At 36.7% G+C, this 25565-nt stretch overlaps 1 protein-coding gene and 1 long non-coding RNA gene across 3 annotated transcripts in view; one reads left to right on the top strand and one right to left on the bottom strand.

Annotated features, from left to right (window-relative positions):
* pxylp1 (2-phosphoxylose phosphatase 1) overlaps positions 1–12830 on the bottom strand; it is a 28374-nt gene extending 15544 nt beyond the window's left edge. Inside the window, 2 exon segments of one of the 2 annotated variants that reach the window (NM_001002430.1) lie at positions 84–225; positions 12718–12830. In NM_001002430.1, coding sequence (NP_001002430.1) covers positions 84–162 — 79 coding nt within the window. In that variant the 5' untranslated portion in view covers positions 163–225; positions 12718–12830. 2 annotated transcript variants of the gene reach the window in all.
* Positions 3343–7966, top strand: LOC147840704 (uncharacterized). The gene is made up of 3 exons (XR_015510056.1): positions 3343–4403; positions 4682–5326; positions 6292–7966. It is a non-coding gene; the product is annotated as an uncharacterized LOC147840704 (long non-coding RNA).
* Positions 12831–25565: the final 12735 nt, after the last annotated feature.

Below are 25565 nucleotides of genomic sequence, written 5' to 3'. Positions count from 1 at the left end.
GGAATTTGAGTCTATGTATGAATAGCTGTAAGTTCATACAAAGGAAATGCTGGTGAAATCATACAATGTGCTCACACACTTACAATACTGCAGGCTGAAACTCAGCACCGCCAGCAATGCGCCCACCACCAGCACCAGGATGAAACGGCTCCGTGCCAGCATTGTCCTGTGATCCGTTCAGACGTCTGTCCATCAGCCATACATGCGCAGCTCACACACTGTCACCTGGGAAATCAAGAGTACAGAAACGTAAAGTCATGATATATACGATTTCTCTTCATTCATTTTCCAATGACCAATAGAGCAGTGTTAAAAATGTTACTGACTTGTCAGAATTATTAGCCCCCCTGTTTATTTTTTTGCCCAATTTCTGTTTAACAGAAAGATTTTTTCAACACATTTCTAAACATAATAGTTTAATAACTCATTTCTAATAACTGATTTAATTTATCTTTGCCATGATGACAGTACATACTATTTGTGTCACGATAACCAGCGATCGTTCTCCATAGATCGCTGGTTCCAACACAATAACCATGGACTACACTTCTGCCTTTTCCTGGACTACATATTCAGACATGCACTTCGCCCAGACACCCATGCTCACTCATCTAGACTGATTACACTCGCAACACCTGAGGACTATCAGAGACTGATTGAATTCACTACATAAGCCACACATTCACCCTTTCAGTTGGCGGAGTCTTGTTTATCTTAGATGACATTACAACGCGTTTTCCCTGTCTTGTTTCCCGTGTTTCGACCCAGCCTTGTTTATCCTTGTTCTTAGCCGCCTGCCTTACGACCTATAGCCTGTTTAATGACTACGATTCTGGACTGCCTCCATATACCCGTTTGCCCCTGTATTGACCACTGCTTGCCTGACAACGAATAAACCTGCATATTGGATCTTACCCCATCTTACAATTTGACTAGATATTTTCAAGACAATTCTATACTACTTAAAGTGACATTTAAAGTCTTAATTGGGTTCATAAGGCATCGTCATGAGCTGAAGAATCATACGTTGATAATCCTACCATGGTAATAAGTGTTATATACTTTAGCAAGTGTTAAATCCATCAACATGATTTCTGCAGAAGTCTCGTAGCATGTAACGAAGACCACAACTCCCATGATTTTACATTCAGTCACACCGTCATCAATCTATGCAATTGTTTGTTGCCAATACACGCCATCTAGTGGTCGAAATGAAAACTGTGCTTTTGTTATGGCACACGTACAAAAAAATAGAACTGGTTTCAGTGTTTCTATCTATTTGATGGGACATTGTAAAATTTGGAGTACATCTGAACAACAAAAATGATGATTTAACTGCAAATTGTTCACTTATTTTAACTTAATTCTTCATTCATAAATGCTAAATTTTGAAAATAGTTCCTTAGTTGAAGGGTAAGAAGGCTTAAATATTGTATGATTTAATGAATATGGTTTTATTTAACCCCTTACAAAGCTTCTGTTTAATGTGTTTGCACTGACTGTTGATTTTTTTTTTGTTAAGTTACAGTTTACATTATGATTTTTTTTTTTGCATTTTTAATTTTGTTGTTTACTATTTGGTTCATTGTATTTTGGATATTTCTCAGTCAGTCTTGTGAGATAATAATAGAACTGAGTTTGGTCTATATCAGTGGTAACCAGGGCTGAAGAATCGGATGTTGATAATCCTACCATGATAATAAGTGTTACATACTTAAGCAAGTGTTAAATCCCTCAACATGATTTCTGCAGAAGTCTCGTAGAATGTAATGAAGTCCACAACTCCCATTATTCACACTCACAGTCAATCACACCGTCATCAAATACACGCCGTCATCGAATACACGCCCTCTAGTGGTAAAAATGAAAAACTTTGCTTTTATTATGGCACACATACAAAAAATATAACGCGTTTCAATGTTTCTATCTATTTGATGGTAAACTGTGAAATTTGGAGTACGTTTGAACAACAAAAATGATGACTTAACTGCAAATTGTTCACTTATTTTACGTTTATTATTCATTCACAAATGCTAAAATTTTAAAATAGCTCCTCAGTTAACCGTCTTTAAAAAAAGAGTTTGCCACTGTTAAAGATAATGAAGGGTAAGAAGGCTTAACTATTGTATGATTTAATGAATATGGTTTTATTTAACCCCTTACAAAGCTTCTGTTTGAGTCTGCATTGACTGTTGATTATTTTTTTTAAGTTACTGTTTACATTATGAATTTTTTTTTTACTTTTTTTATTTTGTGGATTACTATTTGACTCATTGTATATTGGACATTTCTCATGTCTTGTGAGAGATTACAATGGAATTGAGTTTGGTCTAAATCAGGGATGACCAAATTTTTTCTTATAAAGGGCCAAAAACCAAACTTGATTGAGATCTGTGGGCTGAAGTTAAATATGTCAAACCAATTTACATTAAATTTGCCTTGTGTCATTTCTAATTAATTATCAAATTATTTAAAAAATAACTAAAAAACGTTGCTTTAAAACATAATAAATAATGATGCAGTATAATTTTTTTATATTTTAGAATGAACTTATTATAGTAAAAACATAAACAATCCCATTTATAACACATTGGAGTTCAATGCTGAATACACTAGTCGAGCTGCTCCTTCCTTTGCCTTGATTTGCTCGCTGATGTCTTGTGCATCTGTCAAGTATTGATTTTAAAAGTCTGATTCATTTACAACATTTAAATGAAACATTAATTTTAGCTGGCTTTTTTTGTAGCTCCTCAATTAAACCATAAAACAAAAAGTTCAATTATTAGTTCGCCTATAATTAATTCAATTCGAAATTCGCCTCAACCAACCGCCCATCATTTTTCCCCGTTTTCTTTTCAGATGTGATGGCGGGCTAAACCAAAGGTTACCATGTGCCAACTTTGGCCTGCGGGCCCTACTTTGGGCACCTCTGGTCTAAATCATAGGTCTCAAACTCAGAAACTGGAGGGCCGCAGCTCTGCATAGTCCAACCCTAATCAAACACAGCTGATCCAAATAATCAAGATGTTTAAGACTCGTTTGAACACCTTGATTAGTTGGATCAGCTGTGTTTGATTAGGGTTGGAGCAAAACTGTGCAGAGCTGCGGCCCTCCAGGAATTGAGTTTGAGACCTATGATCTAAATTGTTAGAATTGTTAAAATTGTTTTTGAAATTTCATTGTTTTTGTTTCAGATATATTTGTTTAAAAAATATTTTAGTCAAAGAACATCTTTAGAAATTGAAAGATAATACAATTAAATCCATACAAAATTTTGCAAAAAAAAAAAAAAAATACAACCTACAATTTTTTTTTTTTTTTTTTGCTTCTCTTATTTTTGTTCCTCTTAAATTTGTATTTAATATTTTTCTATTACATATAAATTTGGCTGTACTAGTTTTTGGACTGTTATTGTAAGTTATTTTGTTAGATGAGCTCCAGATTTTGCTTCAGTACAGACTAATCTAATGTATATGCACAAATATAATATTGTAGAGCTTCCTATTAAAAATATGAGTTTAAAAGAGAGATTGGATAATTAATCCCAAAACACATTGCAATATATTTTTATTTATTTGCCCTCAAGTGTCTCTAAACCATTAGACTTTTTCTGTTCTGTAGACTTAATTATTTGGAAATTCTGTAGAAAATTTGAAACCTGTAAACACTGACATCCATAGTAGGAAAAACAAACAGAATGATAAGTCAATAGACATGGTTTTCCAAACCAGTCAAACAGGTGTGTTGCAAGTAAAGGGTGAGTAAATAATGACAGACGTTTCAGTTTTGGGTGAACTGGTTCTCCTAATTTCTGTTTATTGGAAATAAGATTTTTTCAACACATTTCTAAACATAAATGTTTTAATAACTCATCTCTAATAGTGGATTTATTTTATCTTTGTCATGATGACAGTACAGAATATTTTACTAGATGTTTCATGATACTTGTATTCAGCTTAAAGCAGGGGTGCCCAAACTCGGCCCTGAGGGTCAGAGTCCTGCAAATTTTAGTTCCAACCTTGTTGAAGGAAGTTGGAGCTAAACTATGCAGGACACCGGCCCTCCAGGAAAGGGTCCAAGGGTCACGAAACACCAAAACACATTTTTTTGAGATGTTGACAGTCATATATGTGTCCTTGGTTGCTAAAAACACTATTAGGACATCTATATTTAGCTAACCAGTGAAAATTTGTTGTTTTTTTCATTATGCACATGTTTTTACCTGTTACTGTGTTCAGAGAGACGCAACGTTGAGTTGCCAACCATAATTAAAACAAGTAGAAGAAGAATTGTTTGGAGACATGGGTCGTCAGTGATGCGTTAATAAATGTGCTGCAACGAAGATTTTGTTTTCAATTCCCCACTTTGAGAGCGCAGCTTGACTCACGTGTGGATTACAGTCAGTGGCGTAGCAAACGGGCCCGCAGGGCAAGCACCGCGGGGGGGCCCCGCGTGATTGGGGGGCCCCCCGTCATGGTGATTTTCAATAATTGAAAATCCGGCAAACGCAATAATCAAACTCTCCGGAACAACTGTGGTCAGAACCAAAGTTCACAGGTCTGTGTTCTCTGAACTCCTCTCAAGCAGTGGACTACTTCATTCTGATTGCTTGCCGCCGAACCGCGTCATAGCTCATACCATAAAGTTGACTTGATTTTAACTCTCCTCGACGCCCACACAGGATAAGACGCGCCGCGCTGTTCCTCGCCGCCGGTTCTTATTAAAAATGAATGACTTTTGGCTACTTTGACACTCTCGTCGCTTTCTGTTTGTGATCGCTCCTCAGTTTGTGAAGGCTTCCCCGCGTCGTCGCTCCACCCCGCCTCTTTTCCCCTCCTCAGTTTGTGACATATATATATATGTGTTTTGGTTTTTAAAGACATACCTTAATCAAAATGATTTAGTTACTGATTTTACAGTACGTTAATATCACTACAATATTATAAACTGAAAGATCTGCAAGAAAAGTTACAGAGAAATGCTACATTTTTTCTCCCATTCGCCATGCGGTATCAAACATTTAATTAAAACTACACTCTTCCAGCAGTTCATACTCACAAACAATCTTGTTTGTCACGGGGGGCATGCACAAAATGTTCCTGAATGAAAGTGAAAGTGCCAAACTGCAGTTAGAGTCGACAAATTATGATTTTGGCTAATAATTCGATTACTGATGTCTATGTAAACATAGGCCCCGTTTACACTAGTGCATTTTAGTTTTAAAACGGCGTTTTAGAATGAAAACGATCCGCGTCCACACTTGCGTTTTACCCAGCGTTTCTGAACTGCTCTCCGTCCACACCAAAACGCTGAAAACGCACATCACGTGACCACACACACACTCTTTGGCAAGCGCTGCACCCATCTACCCAGATGAGAGCTCTGCTAGTCGGACCTCTCATTAAGCATCTCCCGCTGGATCTAATCTCACTATCTTTATTAAACGGGATATTTCATTCATCTTGTTGTCTTTATCTAACGACATATTCCCTGACTTTGGTCATTGGAATCTATTACTTGTTCTCAGGTAACGTGTTTTGACTGAGCGCAGATAAGTTAATGGTTAATGTAAGCACGTACATTCTGTATATTGACTGATCGCTTGCCTTTATTTCCTATAATGTATAAACTTATTGTATGTTAAACTTTTATAATGGCCATTATCGATTATTAAAACTGATATTCAGCAAAAGAAAGGGTGTGTTTCGTATTTTCACTGAAATTGAAAGGAGGTAGTTGTTATTGGCTCTGTTTTGCTATAAATATCCACACAGTGAAGATGACGCTCATATATGCAGCACGACGCCTCAACATTTCTGCTGTCTGTTAAGTTGTTAATATTAAAATGAAAATAGGCAGTTCCTTAAATCATGTTTTCATTTTATTGTTGAGAAAGTGAAACAACGAAGCCAGGGTGATGTGAATGAAGTTATACAGTACACTGTTCCCATTGAAGATTTACCCGTGTCCTCGGTATAGTCTGTTTTCCATATCAAACTGAGAAGAATAGAGTGCAGCCTTGATCAAACTTGCGAAGTCTGAACTTACACGGAGAAGATGCGGGACTGAACTGTGTGTGTTAAGCTACTTAATATTCAGGAAAAGCCCCAATCAGAGAGGCGAATGTCTGCAGCCCCGCCTTCGTTTTCAGATGTCTCCGTTTTTCATCATCCATACTGAGACGGAGCAGCAGCGTTTCAGAATGATAACGGCCTCTCCAGCGTTTTCGAAACGCTCCGTTTTCGGCGCTCGAGAACTCCGGCATAGTGTGGACGGAGGGCATAACCGTAGCAAAACTTATGCGTTTTCAAACTAAAACGCATTAGTGTAAACGGGGCCATAGTCACTATAATAAATTCCCAGAATTACACAACATGTAACTGTAATTTTTCACCTTAAATTACATTAGTGTCACTTTACAGTATTTAACTGTTTGTTTTTTCCTATTCAGAATTTTATTGTGAAATTAAGGTAGACATCATGATTACAGTAAATTACTGTAAAAATAGCTATAATTTGTGCACGTTATAGGAATTCAAACACTATTATTAGTTTATTCAACATAGAAATTATTACACATTAACTTTTATGCTAGTACAGGCACTTTTTTTGATATTTCGAAATATTTAAAGAATTATTGTTATTATGAATTACCTCACAGTAAATTTCGGTGAGTTTACATAAAGTACATTACTGTGAAAATAATGCAATTATTAGCCAGCAATTTACTGTGAATTTAAGGTCAAATATTTTACACTGTATGTTAATTAGGGTAATTAGACATGTCGTTTGTTCTGTAGACAATCGAAAAATATATATATATTGCTTAGGGAGGCTAATAATATTGAACTTACAATGGTATTTAAAAGATTCAAAACTGTTTTTATTGTAGCAAAAATAAAACAAATAAAATTTTCTCCAGAAAAAAAATTAGAGGAAATACTGTGGAAACATCCCTTGCTCTGTTTAACATCATTTGGTAAATATTTAAAAAATAAATAAAAATTCACAGGAGGGCGAATAATTCTGACTTTAACTGTATGCTGCAGCAAAAACAACATAGAGGAAAACCAAAATCTGGTGAAACAACTCAGTACTAAGGAAGCAACATGTAATTTACCCAAGTCACACAGAAGCAGAAACTGTTATTAACTTTAAATACAGATGCTGTGCCTTTAAATTCATTCGTACAGCAAGCTTTTTGACCAATTTTGAAGTGCACACGCACACACACACACACACACACAAATACACCCAGCTGATGAACTGAACAGATGTTTAAAGCCCAGAGGCCACATCATCAGTGCATTAAACCACGCTTTCATGTCTACACCCTTCACTCCTCTGCAGCTAAATATGAAAGACTCTGATGAAAACGGATATGCACTGTCACCTTCAGACATGAAACCATGCTACTGTTTGGCTTTATCACCTTTTTTGGCAGTTGCTGTTATTAAAAAAATGCAGCATCCAGCGGCTCTCTTGTGGTGTGTATGTGTGACATACTCTATTGAAAAGTGGTTTAAGTTTTCGTGCATTTATTATTCATGGCCTCATTTAAGAGGAAGGACGATGTGAAATATTCACACTTTAAAAATCCGTCACACCAGAGGAGGATTATTCAAATGAGCTAATGAGAACTAAACTAATTTAAAAAGGCAGTTAGCACAGTCAGTTGCTTGAAAATACCATCTACTTTAATTCACTTGTTTTCATTTTCTGAAATAAAAAGAGCAATATTGTCAGTTGTTCAGAGAAGTGTAAAACGCATGCCTCATTATAGGGTCATCAAGTTCATTTCACATATTGTTGACTGTTTTTAAAAAGGAATTACTGTGGGAAAAATTATTATGCGTGTTATAATAATATATTATTTCATATTCTATGCATGCTATTAGAAACAAATCTACATTTAAGCATTGAAAATATTTGCTATTTAAAGGTGCTGTAAGTAAGTTTGACACCCAGTGGTTGAACTAGGTAATGCATTCCTGGATCAAAACAAATGCAAGTGCAGGTTGCCAGATTGAGGACCAACAGGACCAACAGTGTAAAGCCTGGTTTATACTCGATGTGTCCACTAGTTCGCTTGAGTGCACGCAGCAAATGTGACATCAACACTGTGATTGCGGAGGTGTGCTTTGGGTGTGCGCGACATGATTTTGCCTGGCGGAGCTCATAATTAGTTTATGAGACTCGAGCGAACAGTTTGCGTGCTGCCGTCTCTGACTTGAGTTGAATATGAAACACTTTGAAGAGATTTTGTCTGAAACAGGTACGACTGTACAGACATCTTTATGATCTGTCCATGCGTGACTATGGGGATAACCAGATAAACAACCATTCTAGGCTAGAAATTGCAACAGCAGAGGGAAAGTACGACAGTTTTTGTATAAAAGTTTGGAAAAACCTGAGAGATAAGATTGTTAAGCCAAAAGGGACAAGTTTTTCCATCTTTTATAGGTTCAACACTGATGTAAATATTACAATTTTGACACTAAAACAATTTAATAAATACAAAATTCAAAATTCAAAAATGAATTCACAAAATTTTTCTTTGATAACAGGAAAAGAATATCTGAACCTATCACTTTACTATATAATGATGGCCTGTTTTTCTAGGCTTTATTGGTGTTAATGGTCAGGAATGTTGGACCATTATTGCCTTTTTAGCATAAGAAGAGGACAGAAACTGGCCAGACAGTAATGTGTGAATTGTGGAGCAGGCTAAATCTACAAAAAAACATGCACTTTTTTTAGCTTTTATTATTGCCATAATAAAAAATATATTTGTAGAGCAACCCATGTTCTCTTATCATTAATATTTTAATGAACTGTAATAGATAAACATGTCAGAGATATAAACAGATATAAAGCAAGTGATGCATCAAAGTTTGATTTAAAAAAAATATTGAAAAGTTCTAAAAATCCTTATAGTCATTAAAAAAATAATGGAAATAATTAGTTTAAAAATCTTCAATAATATTAAGAAATGACGGTCCCACTTTATATTAAGTGGCCTTAACTGATAAGTACTTACACAGGAATAATTAGTTTGTACTTATTGTGTAAATACATGTATTTACTGTGTACTTATGCTTGATTAAATAAAAGTATGTAATTACATCTGTAATTACCTTTTGTAATTACATTTGTAAATACACTGTTGACCATCCCTTACACCTTAACCCACCCTTAAACCTACGTACACCACCAAACCTGTTCAAAACCCAACCTCTATCCCAAAAAAGCACCACAAGTGTTCTCAAATGCATCATAAACACAGTAAGTACATTGTATTTATTTTTTTATGCAAGTTCATAGTAGTTAAGGACACTTAATATAAAGTAGGACCGAAATGACATTCCGGAAACTTCCTACTTCTCTGTTTATCCATTTTATTTTACAGTGGGTTTGTTTTTACCACCCCCTGTTGTTTTAAAGAATATCACGACAGCGAACGTGTCAAGTATAAAAGCCTCGTCTGTTTCGTGAGGTGCGCATGCAGTCAGCGGAGCTCCGTGACGCAGTGCCAGGCAGAAGTATAAATCAAGCTTAACTATCAACCCTAAAGGCTGATTTGAGTCGTGTTCTAAATAAAATCAACGGCATGCGATATAAGAAATATTTTCCAAATTAAAATAAGTTTTTGTCCTAACCAACACCTCGAATTTATATATTAGAAACAGCTTCTATTTCTTGCAGCTGAACAACAGAAAACTGACAATGATCACCTCAGGTAAACCTCATGAGTGGCTTTGCGAGGGGGGGTGGAGGTGGGGGGATGGTTCGGGGGGTTAAGCCCCTGATATATTGTCAAAAGCCCCTGATCTTTTGGAATATGCTGCACTTAAACTAGGTTGTATAACATTTTTTTTGTTATTCAAGTACTTAAATTTACCACATACATCACGAGCATTCCACTTAGCGCAGCTTTTGTGTCGGGTATTTAAATAGTCAGCTGTTCAGCAGTACGTGTTTCTACCGGCAAGTGGGACTGTTGTCACACGGCAAGTATAAAAAAAAAAACGTCTGTTGTTTTTTATTCTTTTTTTTTTTGGTGATGTTTTAATGTCTTTAGATTAAAAAAAAATAAAAGACATTCAAACAAACAAACAGGGTAGAGGAGCAACAGACATATCAACAATTTTCAATCTGAGAGAAGGAAAAAAAAAAACACCTTTCCATTTTTTCATATAGTCTTAAATGTTGGAAGAAAAACACTGCCATGCATCAAGGGTACTAGGTAGGGCTGTGCAATATGGACAAATTAATCATATTGCGATTTTATGAATGAATATTGCGATTGCAATTTTATTTGCGATTTTGGCAACTGTTTTTGCTTTTTCAAACAAGCTACATACACACATTCTAAATGCATTCAGTGCACAAGAAGTGCATGACAAAACTATTGCGTCAGTAATTTCTTTGTGCCGTTTTGACCCTTTAAGGCACGGTGCTTGCAAATGCTTGAACAATGGATACTAGTTTAGTCTGTTTGGGCTGGCTTTGATGTGTGCTTTTGTTTGTTTTGATGGACTTTGTCGACATGCATTGATCATGCAGTTTTTTTATGGCGCTGTTTTAAGTGTTGGAACAGATCTTTCTTCTACTCAGCTTAGCTGTAACTGCCCGGTGCGCTGCGTCAGCTCTGATTGGTTAACATTAAAATCATGCGCACAAGAACATAGTCCGAATAAAATTCGAAATAAATAGATAAAAATTGCAACCTTTAGCGGTTTAGAAATTGCGTGTGCTTAAGTTGCGTTTTTTTTGTGATTGCGATTTATTGCACAGCCCTAGTACTAGGTTTAGCCTTATCAATTTGTGCTTTTGTACCTTCACAAGTCACTATTTTAAGGAGGCTATGAATCCAAAATGTTTTTGAACACATCTGTGGAGTAAACCAATTTTGTATGATTGCCTTCTTTGCAGCTGTAAAACCAACAAACAACATTCTCTTCTTTAGTGTACTTAAACAGAAATTAGAATCATCATTGAGAAATTTCATTTATTATTTTGAGGAGCTGAAGCTGATGAGGTAATAATACAACTGTTTCCCGAAACTGACTAGCTCTAACTACTTCTGAAGCTTAATATTTGGTTTCACAGTATAAAATGTGTGTAGCTTTGGTGAAATAAAATAACTGTAATCAAAAAAAACATGTGTCATGTTAATGTAAACACCTGCCAGTTATTCAGAAAAAAAAAACTTGTTTGAGCTAAGCCTCTTATCCAGGGCCCGCGCATCCATAGAGGCAACTTAGACGGTATACTGAGAGCGACGTACGTTCAGTTCAGCTTGCTCTGGCCCTGCCCGTATCCTTTTTGACCCTAGCAACGCCCCTGTACCTCATGTGCTTTTGTTCAGTGTTAAATGCTAACAATGTAGGTTTGAATATCATTTTACATGACATCTATTGCCGTATAATGAAAGCTGCAGCAGATAGTTCACCTCAGATCTTGAAAATAAAATAAACTGTTTGAAATTGAACTCAAAACCAACACATATCAGTGATTCAGCATCTACATTTAATAGTGTTAAAGAGGTATAATATGTATTAATTAAATTAAAAACAATGTAACCTGCTCACTTAATGTTTAAGTTTGTAATATTTCTATTATTTGCTAATTGATAACCTCATGTGGAACTCTGAATCTGCATCTCATTTCGGAGTCTGCTACTGTCTACCTGAGGTCACATTTTGGTCACAACTGCATGCTTTCAGAGCCTTTATGAATGAATGAATGAATGAATGAATGAATGAATGAATAAATGAATGAATGAATGAATGAATGAAATATGTTGTTTTCCACCAAGGCAACCTGGGATGCTAAAATTTAATTGGCTAAACTGGCAGTGAGCGGAAAAAAAAATCAAAACAAAGACAGACGTTCCGGCACATAACGCACATTTTCAAAGCAGAATATCTGACTTCAGCATTGTTTTTCAGGTAAACAAGAAGTTTCACTCAGCATGTTTCTTAAATAACTGCAAACATATTATGGTATTTTTGCTTTAGAAAAGTCAAAAATTTACATATAGCACCTTTAAAAAGTATTTAGATACCATATCTATCATCTTTTGCATCGTCTTTTGTCTGTCAGTCTATATCTATCAATGTTTTACATATTTGTCCGTCTAAAAAAATATATGCAGTTTGAAAAAGTATTTGGATACAAACGGGACAAAAGCTATATATATATATATATATATATATATATATATATATATATATATATATATATATATATATATATATAATTTTTTAACATACAAAAACTTAAATATTACAACAGAAATGTACTATATTATTTACATATATGCATTCATATTTTAATAGAAAATTGGAGCCCATGTTATCTGCAGTCTTGCTGACTCCAAAAGTATACAACGAAGTAACATATGACAGCTCGCCTTTAATAATGCAGTTTACGTAAAACGTCTGTCTCACAGTGTTAAATCTTCCTACAGGAGCGACGGTGTTTCCCTTTAAATAATACATAGGCTATCTGTCGTGAATATGATCAGCTCATGATCTTAAAAAGGCGAAATCTACGCCTTCATTAAAGTCGTTCAAATATGTGAAGAATGCGTGTGGAAAACTGCTGTAGGAATAATAATGATCCTGGACGCGGCGAGATCAGCAGATCAAAAACACACGTACAGACACGTCACGGCGCGAGAAGAGGGAAACCCGCTGTTTTTAACGTTACCTGACCGAACACAGCCGTGAGATTCCGCTCAGAAGACCCGAACCGAACGATAATCCATCTGTGCCTGAAGAATGAGCAGACTGTGCCCTGTAGAGAGTCTCCCAGTAGCTCCTTTGACAATAAAAACTGAGAGTGAGTGTGTATGTGTGTGAGTGCGCCTGTGTTACAGGCATTATTGGTAAGAGTTGTACTGCTCCCTCTGCTGGTCACAGATGGTCACAGACATAGACGCCGGTACAGTGAGGATATCATTGGGTACTTTGATATTTAGACGCGACAGAACTGATTAATTACTTTCTTTCTGTCTGACATTTGACCCATTTTGACCCATCCATCCATCCATCCATCCATCCATCCACCCATTCAGTCTGTCTGTTGCTTTGTCTATCTATCTGGGTTGTCTTCTGCATCTATCTATCTATCTATCTATCTATCTATCTATCTATCTATCTATCTATCTATCTATCTATCTATCTATCTATCTATCTATCTATCTATCTATCTATCTATCTATCTATCTATCTATCTATCTATCTATCTATCTATCTATCTATCTATCTATCTATCTATCTATCTATCTATCTATCTATCTATCTATCTATCTATCTATTCATCATCCATCCATCCATCCATCTAACTTTTCTATCTATCTAAACATCCATCCATCTATCATCTATCTATCCATCCTCCATCCATCCATCCATCCATCCATCCATCTATCCATCCATCCATCCATCCATCCATCCATCCATCCATCCATCCATCCATCCATCCATCCATCCATCCATCCATCCATCCATCCATCCATCCATCCATCCATCCATCCATCTATCTATCTATCTATCTATCTATCTATCTATCTATCTATCTATCTATCTATCTATCTATCTATCTATCTATCTACCTACCTACCTACCTACCTACCTACCCACCCACCCACCCATCCATCCATCCATCCATCCATCCATCCATCCATCTATCTATCTATCTATCTATTCATCATCCATCCATCCATCCATCCATCTAACTTTTCTATATATCTAAATATCCATCCATCCATCCATCATCCATCCTTTCTATCTATCTAAATATCTATCCATCCATCCATCCATCTAACTTTTTCATCCATCCATCCATCCATCCAACTTTTTATATCTATCTATCCATTCATCCATCTTACTTTTCTATCTATCTAAAAAGCTGAGAGAACCAAACTTTACCTGTTATGAATTAACAGTAATCTACTACACTCGGACAAACTCACAGTAAATGATTGTGCAATCAATTGTTCTTAGGTTTCAGATTTCAATGTTAAATAGCGGTGTTATATTGCAGTATATTTATGGTTATTACAACCATGACCTAACAAAACACTGACATTTGATTCTACTTCATGCCCTAACATGTAGAACAATGACATTAAAGCTTAACCTAACCACCAAATGGCTTCAGGTAACAGGTCAAGTGTTCACTTTACACATGAAACGTCTGAAACGTTTGATTTTATAAAACGTTTAGTTTTATGCTCATGTCAGCAACAACCACATGAACACACATTACTGTATGTTTATCCTTGGTGCAGAATAACACATATTTACTCCCTTTTGAAGGACAGTAATAAGTGTGCTAGCATGCATAATTATATGTCTTATAGCATTGTTGTCCATTCTGTACACCACAATTCCCCTGTAACTGTAACCCATTTTTTCGTCGATGTGTTCATACATGCTTTTACCCTTTAACTCACGTTCTTATTAAAGAATTTACTAATTTCCTTGGTAAATTTGGGACAATTTGACTTGATTACTGTGATATACAGCAACTCTACAGACCCTAAATAGTCAAATATCTTGGTTTTATTTTGTTATTTTATTATGAAGCCAAAAAATATTTACCCTACACTCTCAGAAATAAAGGTACATGAGCTGTCACTGGGGTGGTACCTTTTCAAAAGGTACAAGTTTGTACCTAAAGGGTTAATACTGGTACCTCAAAAGTGTAAATTTTTACCTACAAATTTTAAGAGGAACACTTTTGTACTTTTTAGGTAATAATATGTACCCTTGAGGTATTAATATGGACCTTTTAGGTAAAAATTTGTACCTTTTAAAAAGGTACCACCCCAGTGACATGCTGAAGTTTTTCCGCAATCGATCTTCAATCAATTGACTTTTTGGATGCATTGCCAATTTTTTGCATTTAGGGTCATGAACATCTTGGTAAGTAGCTGATGTAAAAATTTGCAATGTTTTTTTCTGTTTACATTTCAATTTTACTCTTCTATTGCAATGTTATTATAACTCTAAAAACCCAAAATATGAATGTATCTCAATTATATTTTGTTATTTTTGTTGATTAATTGCCTATAAAGACCAGCGCCGAGATAATCCCAAGGTTTTCAAAATCCTGGACCAGGCCGTATCCTGAACAGCTGCTGTGGTGGTCTTGAAGGAGTGGAGAGCATGAGTCCTGTGATGCTCCAGGGACAGACGAGTCTTCACTGAGGTCCAGCTTTCTCTAGCGCCTACACTGCAGCTCTGCACAAGACGTTTGGCCAGAGGAGAAATGGTCGTGCCCAACTGAGCCTGGTTTCTCTCGAGGTTTTTTATTTCTTCACTTTCGCCAATTGGTGAAGTTTTTTCCTTGCCGCTGTCGCCACTGGCCTGCATGGTTCGGGATCTGTAGAGCTGCGCATCGATTAATTCGCTCTTTAGTGTTTGGACTCTCAGTTGTGATTAATAAACCAAACTGAACTGAGCTAAGCTGAACTGAACTTAAACACTGAAAACTGAACTACACTGTTTTAATTTACTTTGTTCTTCTATGTGAAGCTGCTGAGCTGACGCAATCTACATTGTAAAAGCGCTATAGAAATAAAGGTGAATTGAATTGAATTGAATTAGCCAATTATGTTTGTGCAGAAGTATATTTTGTCAGCCATGCACAGATTAGCAATCACTTTTTTGCAATCTTTAAGAAATGCAATGAATAGCATTTAACCCATAAATAGTTTAGCATGATAAATTTGACCCATTTAATTGATGTCAAGCAAGATATTCTGATATTATAGATAGATATTATAAACAAGATATTCTGAAGAATGTTGGAAAAAAACAGCCACACTATAAAAAATGCTGAATCAAATAAACTTTTCTAGTTTTCTCAACTCATATCAGTCAAACTGACTAAAAATGTAAAGTCAAACTCTGTATATCTTAAAATGTTTAGCTGAAACCTGATCACCTTATTAAAATAAGTTAAAGTAACCTAAAATAATTGTTGTCTTGTCTTTTTTCATTATTTTTTACAGTAAACTGACATCCATTGTCAGATCAGAAAATACTCTGAAATCAAGTGCTGCTTTTCATTCATTCATTCATTCATTCATTCATTCATTCATTCATTCATTCATTCATTCATTCATTCATTTTTCTTCAGCTTAGTCACTTTATTCATCAGGAGTTGCCACAGTGAAATGAACCCCCAACTTATCCAGCATATGTTTTCCACAACGGATGTCCCTCCAGCTGCAACCCAGTACTGGGAAACACCCATACACACTCATTCACACTCATAGACTATGGACAATTTAGCTTATTCAATTCTCCTATAGCGCATGTGTTTGGACTGTGGGGGAAACAGGAGCACCCAAAGGAGAATGAGGAGAACATGCAAACTCCACACAGAAATGCCAACTGATCTTCTGAGCAACCATCTTGCTGTGAGGCAACAGTGCTAACCACTGAGCCACCGTGTTGCCCCTATGGCTGTTTTTAAATAGTAAATGATGTTAAATTTTGGGTGAACTATCCCTTCAAAACAGAGCTGTGTCAGATTATTGTGTTAAAGTCGAAGGAAATAAAGAAGGAACTGTATGAGGGGAAAAGGAAGAGATTGATTCTTTGGATAAACAGTGAACTTCACTAATTAACATCTCTTCCGTAAAACACTTTCCTCTGGTGTCCACCCTTTCATGTTTCCATATCGTTTAAAGGAACGCTCCACTTAAAACAAATACTTCCCCTAATCATAAACAGTTGAGTTTTTGATACAACTTTCACTTTTAGCTTAGCTTAGCTCATTGAATCGGATTAGACCATTAGCGTCTCGCTTAAAAAAGACCAAATGTTATTAATTGTAATAATTAAAGCTTGACACTTGTGTAGTTATATCGTGTAGTAAGAATGACTACATGTTGCTATTTTCTAGGCCAATATCAACCCAGGCTCATTGTTAATATGTACCCCTGCATACATTTCAGGAGAGAGCGAAATATATCCTATGAGGTAAATCTTTTTTGCAGTTTTTGTTTTCGTAAATCCACCAGAGGCCGCTGTGTACGCTTTTTCAGATCTCAGATTTCTCTTGTGAGTGCCATCCGCACATGCTGTTCACGCATAAATCCACCAGAGGCCGCTGTCGACTGACTTACTAGATGGCTGACCAACTGATACCCCCTTCCCTTAACCCAATTGCTAGTGTTTTAAAAAGCACAGATTGACCAGCGCCCACTTCCCTAAACCCAACCAGCCCTCATGGCAGCCTCATTTTACCACGTTTCAGATTTTACCACATTCTCACCCTGTTATTTACTTATTTTATTTAATGTTTCTGGTTTTGTTTTTGTTTTAACAGCTTTCTGCAACCGATCTTCGCTGGACTCAAACCCTGTTGTTGCGGTCAACTCCTTTCTGCGTCTCAAGTCGGCAAACATAACAGTGGTCCACACGAAGGTAAGCGGTCAGCTGGTAGCTCAAAATGAAACAGAAGCAGTCGTGGCATCATATCGCCCTGTAGCGTTCGTTTAAAGACGAAATGCCACCATAAGCAGCTCTGGCCACATAATTCGTGCTCTCCAGAAATGTGTACAGGGTTGCATTTTCACAATGAGCCTGTGTTGGCCAATATGGTTAGGAACTATACTCTCATTCTGGCGTAATTTTTGTGCCATGGCTGCAGCAGTGCAATGCTATTACACAGTGCTTTAAAAATCAGTAGGCTTAGGGGGAGGGTTGCCTAGCTCACACTACGAGATTTTCAAATTAAGGAGCTCACCGACAGATCGGGCTGTGATCGGGGAAAATACTGGGGGTGCTCAGCACTCTGCAATCTTTATATGTGAACTACTGAACAATGCATTAAAGAGGCTCGCTGACACATTGTCGACACTTCGCCGATGAAAATACAATATCTCGCTAAATATTTCAGACCAGTCGGCTGACTCGACCCCACGTACGGGCAGACGCTGTGACGAGCTGCAGCCAATGAGAGAGCATATCAGCATGAGCTGAATGGTCATTGTGTTCAGGAGCTCAACAGAAAGGTCTGTGATTGCCCAAAATGGGCATCGATGCACTCGCTTCGCTCTGTGTTAATACGGACACGAGACCAGAGCTGCATCTTAAATGGCACACTATACTCTTTGCACTCATGCACTATGTACTTATGCACTTACACACTCAAAATGCAGAGTATATAAATGTATCATCGTCCCAAACGGAGCACAAATGTTTTTTTTACTAAGCGGAAATTCAAACCGTTTCCCTGATGACATTTGACAGCTTCTGAATCAGTGAAATAAATGACCAAACTATCAAAAAATACCTGTCATGAGTATAACTGCATTTACCATCGGGAGGCGCTATAATCACTCTCGTAGGGAAATTTTGCTTTCACCATCCAAAATTGATAAAGTTATCCAACATGTGCGCCCGATAGCTCCGCCCCTTCCACTACGTGAGCAAACCTGCGGTTTGAAGTGTCTATCATTACACACTTTATTTTAGCATCTGAATGAGTGCATCATCCGGGTAAATGAAGTGCACTTATTATTTTTAGAGTTTTCAGTGTGAACGCACTACTGACACTATTTATACTTCAAAATGTCGTAGAATAGTGCATAAGTATGCGATTTGGGACACAGCTTAGGTTATATTAACAGTGGAACTAGAATTCTAAAAACTATTAGAATTTCCATTCTGACAGTTCTCAAATGAGACGTCATATTGTCACGTCATATTTAAATTCAAACCTTTTATTAAAATATTAAAATTAAGCTTTGAATGTCGGTCATCATATTTTATGACATCATTACCCTAAAAATATTATCTTTTTTGGTATTACAGCCTATAAATATGTAGTTAGGATACTAGAACACCTGCAAATTTACATAATAAATTTATGTTTTTGCTACCAGAAAATTATGTTTATGTTAGCAGGAAGTTGCTAAGCAGAAAAGGCACACATATTTAAAGCTTTCAGAGAAGTTTGAATCGCTGTCAGTGATGTCATCAGCACACAAGCAGCCAATAGTGTTCAGCCTTTTTCTGATAGCTCCTCCCTAGACATTTCATAGGCTGTGGTTTGGTAGCTTGACAGAGCTGTTTGAGAACCAGTTTTTGTCAGATAGTGTAGTGTGTGTGTCCCCACTCTTGTGGATTATTTACGTAGTGTGAACACCACAGGGATTTAAAGACAAAATCAAGTCATGTAGTGCAGGGGTTCCCAAACATTTTCCTTCTGGGACCCACCTAGGCAAGTAATTCAGTCTCAAGACCCACCATAATATGAATCATATATGAAAAAATGGGTAAAAAATGTGTCCATTCAAAGCAGTCAAAAATATATGGTGTGTGACTTTTGGGATTTTGCGATTCGATATGCAAAAAATGAGGCTCGAAGTGCTTTTTGTGGGATGCTGGCTGTAACTGTGATCATTTTTTGTTGACGAAGATACTCTTCTTTTTTTAAGAAGAGAATATGATCAACCTTTTGTTGACATATGCAAAATGTGTTGTTGTCAGGTGTCGTTTAAGTTTTAAGGTTTCATGCTAGCACTTGCAAGCTTTTCTAAGCATAAAGACAATGCAGGACTTCCTCACCCTCTGGACTTCTGCCCAGAGTCTGTGTTTATAATGTATTTGAGAACACTTGTGATGCTTTTGAGTTGGGATAGAGGTTGGATTATGGACAGGTTTGGTGGTATGGGTAGGTTTAAGGGTGGGTGTAAGGGATGGTCAACAGTGTATTTACAAATGTAATTACAAAAGTTAGTTACAGATGTAATTACATACATGTATTTAATCAAGCATAAGTACACAGTGAATACACAGTGAAAACTATTAATTCCTGTGTAAGTACATATTAGGCCGTACTCACACTAGGTACAGTTGCCTCGAACCGGGCCAAAGCACGCTTGTCCCCCTCCCGTCTCCCCCGACGGCCCGCGCTCACACCATACCGGGCCACGGCACGCTTACGTCATCGCTGCTGCGCTGTTCAGAAGCGCTCTCTATGGCAAGCCTTTTTAGCATTTAAATCTTTGTTCTGACTCCATAAATATATTTAGAGATATCTCTAATTATATTTTGACTAGTCATAATTATAATTCGACTAGTCAGAATAACAATTAGAGATATCTACAATTGCAAATGTACTAGTACGAAATCAGATTGGAGATATCTGCAAATATATTATGACTAGTCATATTCCTCCATTGACTTCCATTGAAAAATATTTGCAGATATCTAAATGAGTTTTGACTCGGCACAATTGTAATTAGAGATATCTCTAACTGAGTTTTTACTAGTCATACATTTGGAGATGTCTTTAATTCGTAATATTTAGAGATATTTACAAATATATTTGAAGATATCTCTAATTAATTTACTAATAGTCGAATTACAGTTGTAGATATCTTGAATTGGATTTTTGACGAGTCAAAACTCAGTTAGAGATATCTGCAAATATTTTTCAATGGAAGTCAATGGAGGAATATGACTAGTCATAATATATTTGATATATCCAAGATATCTCCAATCTGATTTCGTACTAGTACAATTGTAATTGCAGATATCTCTAATTGTCATTCTGACAAGTCGAATTATAATAATGACTTGTCAAAATATATAATTATATCTCTAAATATATTTATGGATAGTCAGAACAAGGTTTAAATGTTAAAACGGCTTGCCATACGCTCTCATTTAGCAGCACAGTGAAGATTTCTCTAGTTATATCCTTTCAGTCGTTTGTTATGCAGTGACATGCAGTCAAATATTTCGCCAAACAGTCCTTAGGGATGCGGGGACACACAGTCAGATATTTTACCGAACAGATCCGCCACTTTTGGCGCTCATAAACAATCATTAAGCTCTCGTGCTGCAGGAATGAGGAGATCTGCTGAAGGCGCGCAGCTGGCGTGCTGTGAGGAGTTCTCGTCTTTAATAAACTACGGCAGTTTGCGATCACTGAACAGTAAGAATGATTAATAAATCCATATCAAAAAGTCCCTTAAAAGTCACGTCTCGCTTTCGGTTTCGGGCTTTGGCGCGTTTCGCGCTCACACACAAGCGTACCGCGCCAAAGCCCAAGTGTACCGCGCTCAGGCACACCTCTTCCAACCGGGCCAGGGCCGGCCAAGTGAACCGTGCTTGAGCCCGATTCAACGCACTCACACTTCTCAAACGATCCGGGAAACGGGCCTGGGCACGGTACGGATGGCATAGTGTGAGTAGGCCCTTAGTTAAGGCCACTTAATATAAAGTGGGACCAAAACTAAGATCGAGGTAGGACTGATCATATTTTCTGTGTGGCTTCTTTTTAGATTTGGTTTGATTTGAAAAGGTATCAGAAGTCTGCGACGCAAAACAGAATCGTCTCTTAAGAGTCGTTCGCTCATTTTCAAACTGGTTTTGATTCACTGCAACCGCAACGCAAATTGCTGCAAATAGGCTACAGCTAAGTGACATTGCGAGACCCACCTTTCCTTACTGTGCCAACCACCACTAACGGGTCGCGACTCACAGTTTGAAAAATCCCTGATATAGTGTGAACGGAACAGCGATCTGCCGATGTTTACCGTCATGCAGTGTGAATTAGGTTTTAGGTGTTAAAAACATGCATGCAGTCTCAGCTTGCATGGGCACCTGGTCTGCAGCCAGACTCTTTGTGATGGTTCAGAACTATTTTCAGGGAGCAGAGTTGCTTGCTTTCTGTTGATTATTAAATCAGAGTAGAGCTCCTTCAGCCATATCAGCCTAGAAAATAGCAATTTTCCATTTGAGCTATAGTACTTAATGCAACTATAGAAGAGTCGAGCTTTAAATATCAAAACTCTTTATTCATTTGTGAGCGAGATGCTAATGGTCTAATCTGACTTAATGATCTATGCTAAGCTAAGCTAAAAGTGCTTCCGCCAGACCCGGAGATCAGCCAAATTTAATCACAAAATGGTTAAACACAACTGTTTAAGTCTGAAGTATAGTTGTAAAATTAGCCTTTTGTCCTATTTCCCAAAAAAAGAAGGAGCGTTCTTTTAAGGCATAAGTCTCAAACTCGATTCCTGGAGGGCCGCAGCTCTGCACAGTTTTTCTCCAACCCTAATCAAACACAGCTGATTTAGTCTTGAACACCTTGATTAGTTGGATCAGCTGTGTTTAATTATGGTTGGAGCAAAACTGTGCAGAGCTGCGGCCCTCCAGGAATTGAGTTTGAGACCTATGCTTTAAGGCAAGCTGATGCATGTTTGAAGGATCTTTCTAATTAAATTCTCACATGCCCACACAAAGTGGATGAACAGAAGATTGAATCACTTTCAATGTAGATCCACATGTTTATATGATCACACAAAGTTCAAAGAGCCTCGGTTTGCTGAAGCAACCTATTAACAACATCAGAGGAGATAGAGATGTTCATCTTGTTTTCTTTATCTCTCACAGAAACAAAAGCTGCAAATGTGTTTGTTACTTACTTTCTTACAAATCTAATAAATAATAAAGGATATGTTGTTTTAAAGATATTGAATGCTGGATTTAATGATTAAACGATAACTGCTGTGTTTTATTTTTATGCTTCAGGTTAAAGATGTGTAAAGGACTTTTGATTTTATAAAACCACCAACATCAGTCAGGTAAAGCAACTTATTATACATCCCACTATAACTAGAGTACTTCGTCTTCATAGACTATCTTAATGTGGTCAAGTCATCTTTCCATTAACATTTCCTGCTTGTTATTAATCTATTTCATAACTGTAACAAGAGGCAATTCAATCATAACTTCATGTTAAAACGGCTGTCATGACATTGTTTATCAATATTTGGCTGTTTTTGTATTCTCGGAAGCTATAGAAATTAAACATGTAAAAAAAAAAGAAATATGTTGGGACCATTGTTTTTGTTTACATCCCTCAAAATGGCCTGTATCGCTGTTCTGTGTTTAAAGCACACTTCTGATGTTAGACAAAAGAAACTTATAAGTGTGTTATGAAGAGGTGTGGTCCATTTCAGCTGGGGAAAACAGTAAACTATGCTTTTAATTTGTATTGGAAGACATACAGTGTCAACAAAAGGGTGTTTTGTGGACAAAGTTTGTATTTGCTCTCAAAGTACAGCTTAAAATTTCCATGTTGAACGTGTCACCATTTTTCTCCTTTGCAAATGCCAAAAGAAGTAAAGCAATGGTCTGAAATCAGGTGAAATTCTGATTAAAGAACACTTTTCTAATTTCTTCTTTTAAGGAATAATAACTTTAAAATAATAATAATAATTATATATCAAAATAAAGAAAGGCTAAAAAGAAAGAGAAACACTTAGGCTACATTATTAAACTGACAAAAGAGTTACAGAATTGTTTTTTATAAATTGGGATTGAGCAGTGCAGAGTCTAGATATACTTAGACTTAATATTACAATTACTACTACTATTTTTACAACTTTATTATTGATGATAATTTTGATAATATATTTACTATATAACATTTGTATGTACAGGATAAAAAGGCATAGACTTTATATATATATTTATGTGTGTGTATATATATATATATATATATATATATATATATATATATATATATATATATATATATATATATATATAATAACCAAAATACCTAAAATTAATGATTTAATGAAATAAATAAAACATTTTATGGTATCAAACAGTGCTGTCCATTATTGTGAGAGGTGTCTGTATATTTAACTATAAATTATAGGTTCATACAGGTGCTGAAATCCTTGAAAATACTTAAATTAATCTGCATAAAACTACTTATAGTAATTGTGTTCCCTCTATAATCGTACTAAATATTGTAATAATAATAATTAACTATTTTAAATAAAATTATCTTTCATTTAAAATTAAATATTTTTCATGAAATTAAATCTCTGGAGTCTCTACATCAAGGGATAGGACAAAAAGAAAAAAAAGTGGGAGGAGATGAAAAACCATAGAGATTACAGTTTATAGAATGAAATTTAAGATGAACGATAACACATTTAACACAAATAAATGTCACAGTAACTCAATGTTAGGCTTCTAATTCCAATAGTATCAAATATAATGTGATGAAATATACGTACCGGCCACTTTATTAGGTATGCCTGTCCAACTGCTCATTAATGCAAATGTCTAATTAGCCAATCACATGTCAGCAATTCAATGCATGGTCATGGTCAAGACGATCTACTGCAGTTCAAACTGAGCATCAGAATGGGGATGAAAGGTGATTTAAGTGACTTTGAGCGTAGCATGGTCGTTGGTGCCAGACAGGGTGGTCTGAGTATTTCAGAAACTGCTGATCTACTGGGATTTTTATGCACAACCCTCTAGTGTTTACAGAGAATAGTCAGGAAAAAGAGAAAATACCCAGTGAGCGGGAGTTCTGTGGGCGCAAATGCTTTATTGATGCCAGACGTCAGGAGAATGGCCAGACTGGTTCCAGCTGATAGAAAGGCAACAATAATTAAAATAGCAAGTTCAACCTTGAGGCGGATGGGCTACAGCAGCAGAAGACCACACCGGGTGCCACTCCTGTCAGCATAGAACAGGAAACCGAGGCTACAATTCACACAGGCTCACCAAAATTGGAAAATAGAAGACTGGAAAAACATTGCCTCATCTGATGAGTCTTCATTTCTGCATAGGGTCAGAATTTGCCATGAACAACATGAAAGCATGGATCCATCCTGCCTTGTATCAACGGTTCAGGCTGGTGGTGGTGTAATGGTGTGGGGGATATTTTCTTAGCACACTTTGGGCCTATTAGTATCAATTGACCATCGTGTCATACCACAGCCTACCTGAGAATTGTTGCTGACCATACAGACATCCCAAGTTGGGAAAAGTCATTTCCAGGGAGAAAAATATGATTTGATATCCGGGGGAGACTCCCAGAACTTCGGGAGACTTGGGATGTGTGGACCATGTCCATCCCTTTATGACCACAGTGTACTCATCTTCTGATCGCTACTTCCAGGAGGATAACGCACCATGCCATAAAGCACGAATCATCTCAGACTGGTTTCTTGAACATGAAAATGAGTTCACTGTACTCAATGGCCTCCACAGTCACCAATACTCAATCCAACAGAGCACCTTTGGGGTGTGGTGGAATGGGAGTCGCATCATGGATGTGAAGCCGAGAAATCTGTCAGTATGGACCAAAATTTCTGATGAATATTTCCAGTACCTTGTTGAATCTATGCCACGATGGATTGAGGCAGTTCTGAAGGTAAAAGTGACCACTGAGTGTATGTAGTTGTATGTAATTTGCCACATTTATAAACTACTGGAAAATTTTATGTAAATTGCTTGAAAAGTGTTTAAATTTGACAGTGGAAAATGTCAAATTTACGCTGATTTCATGACCTTTTTTGCCACTATTTACAGAGTAAAGCGCACGTGTAAAACGTTGAAAGCTACAATTAGATTCTGACGAAATCGTTTCACTTGTATGTAAAAGAGCACTGATCACGTGAAAGGAGTTTGGGGGAGGCGGGCTCTAGTGACGTCAACTGAAATTGACCAATAGACGCTTATGTTTTTCGCCCTCTGATTGGTCCATCG

Source organism: Danio rerio, chromosome 15, assembly GCF_052040795.2.
Source record: "Danio rerio strain M-AB ecotype USA chromosome 15, GRCz13ab, whole genome shotgun sequence".
Classification (NCBI taxonomy): domain Eukaryota; kingdom Metazoa; phylum Chordata; class Actinopteri; order Cypriniformes; family Danionidae; genus Danio; species Danio rerio.
This window is presented reverse-complemented; position numbering and strand designations above follow the sequence as displayed.